The 8,494-nt window shown below is 44.8% G+C and overlaps 1 protein-coding gene across 1 annotated transcript; it reads left to right on the forward strand.

Moving 5' to 3' along the window:
• The first annotated feature begins 880 nt into the window (after window positions 1–880).
• Window positions 881–6,356, forward strand: LOC103711806 (protein NRT1/ PTR FAMILY 7.3-like). The gene is made up of 5 exons (XM_039119230.1): window positions 881–1,011; window positions 1,763–1,952; window positions 2,812–3,029; window positions 3,230–3,795; window positions 5,051–6,356. Exons 1-5 carry the CDS (start codon window positions 973–975, stop codon window positions 5,913–5,915), a joined length of 1,878 nt encoding a protein of 625 aa, XP_038975158.1. The 5' UTR covers window positions 881–972; the 3' UTR covers window positions 5,916–6,356.
• Window positions 6,357–8,494: the final 2,138 nt, after the last annotated feature.

Here is an 8,494-nt window from a genome sequence, read left to right on the forward strand (position 1 = left end):
CTCTCGGTAACTAGAAAAAGAATCAGATGCTTAGATCATGGATCATAAGGATAAGAGATGGTTCCGAAATTATTGAAAAATGGATGAGAAAAGGATACCATATCTTGTAAAGAGCAGAATAGTTCTTTGGAATCAATTCTTTTAGGGCCAAGTAGGCCCAACTTTTAGCTACAACCGACTCCCAGCACGCTGTGTTTTGTTTTATATGATTCAGAGATGCGAGTGTTTTAAGGTCCACGCGAGACATAAAAGTGTTAAACAGCACAGAGGGACCCTAAAATAAAGTAGTGAAGTAGAACATACTCTTCGGATAATTATATGCAGATAATGGTTCAGACGGCTAATAAATAAATGAAAGCTTGACTTTATTCCCTTCAGATTTTATTACGTATAGCTTATTCCATTGGAGTAGGAAGAACGGGTTGGGAGGTTCCTTCCCACTTGGCTAGACGAAACTAGCTTGGCTTTCTCTTCACTATAATCTACTAGAAATGAGAAAGATAAATTGTATAGCATTTTTTATGTACTCCGGGGATCTTAAAGATTTTTCTTTAGCTATTTTCACAAGAAATCATGGAAGTACGTACGTGAGTAGGCTGGTTTCAAAAGGAAATACTACAAGGCTGCTGGTCTTTCTAATAATGGCTGTTTCAGCAAATTTTTAATGAGTTTCTTCCGTTTGGAAAAAGGATCATTTCGTCATCATTGATAGGGACCCTTGCGTTAGATGGATCCAACTAGGACACACCCACCCATCTCCAAGAAATAGTTCGTACCTCTAATTTCCCTCTCTTTTGGTCTTCCTTTTGCCATATGGAGAATCATCTTATTCATCTCCTTGGATCCCAACCACCCATTGATATCTCCTTGCCTCTATAAATGCGTTCTCTGCTCCCTCATTCTATCACCAGCTATCCAGCACTTCCCCCTCCTCTTCTTGTTCTCAGCTTCTTATATCACTCTAGCCTTCCCATGGTTGGTGCAATGGCCAACTCTGAGGTATCCAAAATGGTCAGTAGCTTCCGTATCCCGTCTTCTTAATTATTTTTTTTTTCTGCAACACCCCATGTTCTCAAAAGAGCATATCCAAACCATCAACAACTTTCTTTTTGCTGATTGCGCTGAGAAATTCATTGGTATCTTGCTTTTAAAAAGAAAGGAGTTTAATTTATATTTTTCTTGTTGCATTCGTTTGTATAAGTAATAGAATTATTGGCTGTATAAAAGTGAAGTAAGTCATGACAGATTGATCATATTGTCCATGACGCTTCATAAAATCTTCCTTCATGAGGGCCTACTTGTTCCACCAATTTCAAGAGAAAAATTATCATTCCATCCCCAGTGGCTGTCGCAAGATCATGGCCAAACGCTGCATCATACCAAAACCCATTAACTGGATCAATTCCCTTATGCCATATTGCGTGGAGCTGTTCTTTAGGTACATATCGTTTGGGCCCCATGGCATATTGCTCTAAACTGAACACTTTCTTTGTCTGCTTTCCAGAAGGCATAAGCTACCTGAGCATCCATAAAAGCACTCGTGCAAATCTTAAAGTAAACCGCAATTATTTATCGAAAGAATAAGAACATATTGAATCACTAATGCCATCATAGAGTAGCAAAGTATTCTTTGGACATGGATATGCTTATGAAGAATGGTCACTAGTGAAAGTTAGCATATACCACCCTCCATTTGGCATATTTAAGAGATTGCATTCGATAATGAAATTAGACCAACAGAGCTGGGTTGCCATTACTGCAGGCAAAGGACGAACAAGGAGCAAGAGAAGGCGAGATGAAGGTGGGGGTGGTGCCTGAGGAAGGGCATGGTGGAACGGAGGCACAAGTGGAAGACTGCTGTGACTATACACTGGATGGCTCTGTGGACCTCAGAGGCCGCCCTGCAGTCAAAGGAAGCTCTGGTGGATGGGTGTCTGGTATCCTATTGCTTGGTATTCTCTCTTTACTATTTATCTATTCATCTCAAGAATATTATCTTTTCTGAGGAGAGAGGGAGGGATAAAGAACAGAGACTTAATATGGTAACAAAATAGAGATGCAATGATCATATCACAAGGGTGTGTTTTAGGTTCGAGTATGATATCATGGCCGACAGACTCTTTCCCATCTTTTTGTTAGAAAAAAAGAGAGCAATACGTGTGTGGGCAAGAAACCAAATTAGTTATAGAAGGTGGCCAAGTTAGCAGAGGAAAGAGCCCATTCTGATTTTGGTTGGAGCAACCAAAAAGAAAGGAGTTCAAGAATGAATATGAATGATGAAAAAAGATGGTCGGAAAGAGAAGGGATCACGGAGGATCTTCAAAGAGAATTGCACGTTGAAGTAAGATTTCATCAACGGAAACAATCAAATAGCTTTTGGTTTTAACTTATTACTGCCTCATAACGACCACAAACTAAGGAACTTGTGCTCTTTAGTTAACTGATCATACAGGTTATAAACTTTACTGCATGACATCGAAGCCGTACGTACTTATGTTGTTTAATATTTCCATCGAGATCTTGATACATGATATTTGGAAAACTCTTCCATATATACCTTCTTGCGTGACAGACGAATTAGTTGGACTATGCTTTTGGCATGATGATCTATCATGCATACGCATAAACCTAAAGCACGTATGCGGTCCTTCATGCAACTTCATACACCTATATGTTCATATGTCTGTACATATATAACCACATCTGCCTATAAACAAGCATATGATCATGAGTTATAACGAATACCTAAGCTCTTTATATCCTCAGTGGCTTCCTGTTTGCTCAGTTATACATCGTTAATTTGGATTCCAGTGAATCAAGGCCTGGCAACGCTGGCATTCTTCGGGGTCGGCGTCAACCTGGTGCTATTTCTGACAAGGGTGCTGCAGCAAAACAACGCAGACGCAGCCAACAACGTCAGTAAATGGACAGGCACCGTCTATATCTTCTCTCTTTTTGGTGCCTTCCTCAGCGACTCCTACTGGGGAAGATACAAGACTTGTGCCATCTTCCAAGTCATCTTTGTCTTGGTAAGTGATCTTATACGAGACTATCATGCAGAGATGAAAGGAACTTTAGGAAACAATTAGTCGTAGATCACGAGCTACTAGGCCCAGACTAGATCGATGCATATTCGTTCTCAATATGCTCCTCCTGTACAAGGATAGGACACCTTATTCTTCCACAGTAATCCGCATGTTTCTCAAGTTCTCTACCTTTTCCCTAACAGGGTTTGGTGCTTCTATCACTGTGCACGCATCTACTCCTACTGAGACCCTCAGGGTGCGGTGATGGCCACGCTCCGTGTGGGTCTCATTCCAGCTTAGAAGTTGGAGGGTTCTACCTATCTATCTACATGGTCGCCCTTGGCTATGGGGGCTACCAGCCCAACATTGCGACCTTTGGGGCCGACCAGTTTGATGAGGAGGACCCAACGGAAGCCCACTCCAAGGTCTCCTTCTTTAGCTACTTCTACCTGGCCCTCAACTTGGGTTCCCTCTTGTCGAACACCTTCCTGAGCTACTTTCAGGACCAGGGCATGTGGGCCTTGGGCTTCTGGGCCTCTGGTGGGTCCGCCTTCTTGGCGCTGCTCCTCTTCCTTCTTGGGACTCTCAGGTACAGATACTTCAAGCCAGGGGGGAATCCCCTCTCCAGAATCTGCCAGGTGGTCATCGCCGCATCGCGGAAATGGACTGTCAGGATGCCGCCAGGTGGAGACGATTTGTATGAGCTGGATGAAAAGGAGCATGCAGAAGCTAGTGGTAGTAGAAAGATTCTCCACACTGAGGGGTTCAAGTAAGTTTTCAAAATATTCTACATATCTCCTATCGTTTGTTGAGGTTTATTCTCCTATTCATGATAGCCACAAGTTATTGCGAACTTATTGGTAAATTATGCAACCCATGAAATTTATATACAGCGTTTCCCATTTTGCTCAAAGCAAATAAAGTTTTATAGAATACAAAATAATATGGTCAGGGTTATGTTGAGACTTAGGGTTTCATTCAGCTGCCATTCCGATCTGGTGGAACATGCACCATGGATTTCTACTTTTTGTTTATTCTTCTTAATTTCATCACCCTTTTGTGTGGCTGCGATTGCAAAGAGTGGAAGAGCATAAGATTCCCGAGTGGTCAAGGTGGTTTCCAGGGTCTTGTCGCGAGACATCACGCGTGGACAGCAGAAGATTCCTAGGATAAATTTGTCGTGATGAGGACTAGCGTCTGTTCCCGAGCTTGTTAGGTGTGGCCGAGGAAAGTTTGTGGTGTTTTTGGCTCGTGGAATCGATCGATTGGACTTTTTTCGAATAAGAAGAGAGGCACAAGCGTCTCAGGAAGTGCTGCTCCCTGAGACGTCCCATCGAACGGACAAGACAATGCCCGTCTCCACTACTTTATATAGGAGATGTGACTCAATGAAACCAATATTTTTATGTGATGTCTCTATAACTTCGCATTTTTACAACGAACGAATATCTTCTAGATTAATTTCGATCTACTCTTCAAAAATACCTGCTTCTTAATATCCAAAAACTTTTTTATTGATTGCCAGGGTGAGTCGACATGATAGAAGTTGTTGTTGCATGAACAAACTGATAATTTGTAGTATGATGAAATACTATTTTCACTTGGACTGAAAGTAATTCTGTTGAAGCAAGCAAGCAATAGGAAATTTGCTTTATGGGTCGCTTTGAGAAAGTGATCGAGTGGGTGCTTGTAGCTTTCTCTTGGTTCTTTCTTCTTCCTTTTATTTATGCCATAGATTCAAATATTTAGATGATCAAAGACCGATGTGTCTAAATGTGCAAAAATTTCAAAATGCTATCTGGTTTGGACATCTTCCAGTAGTGCTATATGCTCTCCATAATTACAGAAAAATAAGGCATCCTAACCGAGTTTAATTAACAGCTTTTTTTTGGTTAATAAATGTAACTGCTTTTAATTAATTATACCAGCATTCAGCACTTGCACTGCACAAGATTGAATTAATATATGGCACATTTCATCCAAGTATGATCTCATGGATCGATCCTCATATGTTGCTACTGAAGGTTCTTGGACCGTGCTGCGTTCGTCGACTCCAATGACTTCACCGTCCGAGGCGAGAGGTCCATCCTCCGGGACCCATGGCGGCTGTGCACCATCGCCCAAGTGGAGGAAGTGAAATGCGTGCTAAGACTCCTCCCCATATGGCTCTGCACCATCCTCTACTCGGTAGTCTTCACTCAGATGGCGTCGCTCTTCGTCGAGCAGGGCGCCGCCATGAACACAGATGTCAGAGGCTTCCGCATCCCGCCCGCGAGCATGTCTGCCTTCGACATCCTCAGCGTCGCGACCGTCATCTTCTTCAACCGCAGGCTCCTCCACCCTGTCATCTGCCGGCTCAAGAAGAGCCCCAGCGGGCTCACCGAGCTCCAGCGGATGGGCGTCGGCCTCGTGATCGCCGTCATGGCCATGGTCTCCGCCGGCGCAGTCGAGCACTTCAGGCTGAAGCACGCCGGGGCGCGCTGCGAGGGCTGCGACGGCAGCTCGTTGAGCATATTGTGGCAGGTGCCTCAGTATGTGCTGATCGGAGCCTCGGAGGTGTTCATGTACGTGGGTCAGCTGGAGTTCTTCAACGCACAGGCGCCGGACGGACTGAAGAGCTTCGCGAGCGCGCTGTGCATGACGTCGATCTCGCTGGGGAACTACGTGAGCGATCTGCTCGTGACGCTCGTCATGGAGATCACGGCCAAGGGCGGCCGGCCGGGGTGGATTCCGGGGAACCTTAACAAGGGTCATATGGACAGGTTCTACTTCCTGCTTGCGGTATTAACCAGTGCAGACTTTGTGGTGTATCTGGCCTGTGCCAAGTGGTACAAATCTATCAAGCTGGAGGGGAAATGCGGGGAGGCGAAGGGGGGTTCCACGGTCTGATAAACTTTAAGGCAAACACATACAGGAGTCACCTGGAATTCCTCATCACAGTTATGGTCCCTTAAGAATAAATCTCAGACTGGAAGTAGGTCTGGAACATTTCTGTTTACATAATGCCTGCCCTCTTTTCCTTCACATTTGTTTTTTTTTTTTTTTCCTGACTTTCCCATGATGAGTGCTCAGTTGGGATGGACAGTGGAAACTGAGGTTGCTTAGGGCATTGCATGACACTGAAGTAATAAATCTAGACAGTGCTGCTGTATTTGCTTCAGGGTCTAGGGGAAATGAAATGGGTGTAAGCAAGAGGTTTGGAGGCAGAGAGAAAATACCGACAGCCTAGCGCCTCTTGCCTATTGTTTCCCACTGATGCATCTCTCTGAATATATTGTTCCTGCAATAGTTAATTCCATTAAATGCAATGACTCTGCACCCTTTGTTTTATTTATTTGTCCATATATTTTTGCTGAAAAGATTGTGTTGCTGGAAATTGGACCCGGGGGCTACTGCGAAGCCGGGGAAGGAGGAGCTTCGCTGCTGGGACGGTGGTCGGCGGCGCTTCGACTGGTGACGTCCTCCTGGAGGGGTGTAAGTCCTGCAAAAAGAAGTCCTGCAAAAAGCCGGTGGCCGGGCTCCCCGGCGCCGGCCCTCCGATGCTTAAGTCAGAGGGGGGCAGATATGTGGAGAGAGCAAGGAAGAGAGTATATGGAGAAGACAGCAGGAATATTTTTATAAGATGAAGAAGATGAAGAGGGTGATATCCTCCATTGTGTCTGTGCTGTTTGCTTCTTTTCACCCGGTCCAGGAGGGTTCTGTCCGGGGGCCCCCATCCTTTTCCCCCCAGGTTTTTTTTTATAGAAGGATTTTTGTTACCTGGGAGGTGACAGGAGGTTTGTCCTCTTTTGTAATAATTGGGCACGATTTGGCCCATTAATGGCGTAGTGGAGAACGGGACCGAATCGGACCGGAATCAGGGAGTTGTCACGGTCGATCGGACCTGTTGGAGTGGTTGAACCGCCGGCTGTGGTGGGCCTGGGGTCCGTGGATGGTAAGTGCATTTATTACCGAATTAACCGGCGGTCAGAGAGAGCCATACGCTCTGATGGTTCAGTGATCCGGAGATCGTCTTGGGCCGTGCTCATTAAATGACTGGGTGCATCGGAGACTTGAGGGAGTCTCATGCATTAATGGCAGGTCGTGCCGAATACCTGCAGAGATCTTATGCCTTGATGGCTTGGGGATAGTGGCAGGCTATAGTAGAGTCGCGTGTATAGCCGCCGGACCTTTCGAGAAAGCTTGGCGGGGAGGAGTATTAGTTAAGGCATCGGCTCGGCAAGGGTGCCGAGCCGAGCTGGTCGCCCAGAGGGGCGCCCTGTGGCGGGATTACTTCGAGTACTCCTGGTCGGCGCCCTTTGGGCGAGCACCTTCTAGCCGAGCGCCTCTATTTGGCGCTCTCTCTAGTCAGCGCTTTCTAGTTGAGCGCTTCTCTGGTCGGCGTCTGCTGGTCGGCTCTTCCTATCCAAGTGTCTCTACTTGGTTATTTTGATTGGGCGCCTCTTGGCGCTCTCTCCAGTCGGCGCCCTTTAGTCGAGCGCCTTCCTGGTCGGCATTCTTTGGCCGAGCGCCTCCGTGGCGGTATGACTTGGGATTTTTCCCCCAACAGATTGGATCTTAGTAACCAACAATAACTTATGACAAACCTTCCCTTGGAATAGTTGTGTTTCGTATGAGCAAATTTTGCTCGCATAACTATTGATGCAAGTTTATTCTAGGGATTACACCTACTCTTTTCACCAATCAAACACTAATTAAAAAATAATTACATAAGAATGGATTTTTTGTAAGTTCAAACTTAGGCACTACATTGCTACTTTTTTGGACCATAGCCATAGAAAAGCTTCTTTTCCATCCTCATCAATTTCTTTGGAACTTTGTTTGAAAAAATCATTGTGGTTTCATAGCTTAATAAACAGGAAGCAGTATGGCTTGTTTGGTTCATTTTTTAGATGGAAGGAAATGAGGGATGCAAGTTCAAAGAGACTTCAGACCACCCTCAATGAAAATTGCCTTGCACTTTTCGCGAAGTCAAGGCCTAAATTGGACACTTTGATGATTATTTATGCTGAATAGACATGCAGAAAAAAATCACTTCTATGGCCTGATTCCTTTATTTTCTGCCATTTATGACAGATTAGAAGCCAAGCATACAAAGCTACATGAGAACCTCGACATTAGTTAAAGCACGGTGAAAGGGGGCAAATTTCAGATGCCAAGTCCAACATTATCACTCAATTACTTAGAATCCACCAACTTTTCATGCACTTTGCTGCACCCTACATTAATGGTGGCGGGCAAAGTATACACATTTGAAGTAGCGATTAAGATCTCATGCATGAAACATGCGCACTTGAGGATACTGAAACTAGAATTGGACTGGTCATCCTGGACCTCCAACGCTGTCAGGGACCAAAAGATCAAAAAAAAACATAGATTTGGCTCTATGAGAAATATGGAACCAAATGATAATTTAACTAGCAAGAAACTTGCTTGGAGATGGAGCTCTGCTCTCAAGCTTTGCATTA

The sequence above is a fragment of the Phoenix dactylifera genome, chromosome 2, assembly GCF_009389715.1.
Source record: "Phoenix dactylifera cultivar Barhee BC4 chromosome 2, palm_55x_up_171113_PBpolish2nd_filt_p, whole genome shotgun sequence".
Lineage (NCBI taxonomy): Eukaryota > Viridiplantae > Streptophyta > Magnoliopsida > Arecales > Arecaceae > Phoenix > Phoenix dactylifera.

What these genes read in the sequence shown, in the direction of transcription:
- LOC103711806 (XM_039119230.1), top strand. Translation starts at nt 973, where the DNA reads ATGGTTGGTGCAATGGCCAACTCTGAGGTATCCAAAATG. An exon ending in ACTCTGAGGTATCCAAAATG is followed by an intron (nt 1,012 to 1,762) that starts GTCAGTAGCTTC and finishes CCATTACTGCAG; the next exon opens with GCAAAGGACGAACAAGGAGC. An exon ending in GTCTGGTATCCTATTGCTTG is followed by an intron (nt 1,953 to 2,811) that starts GTATTCTCTCTT and finishes TTTGGATTCCAG; the next exon opens with TGAATCAAGGCCTGGCAACG.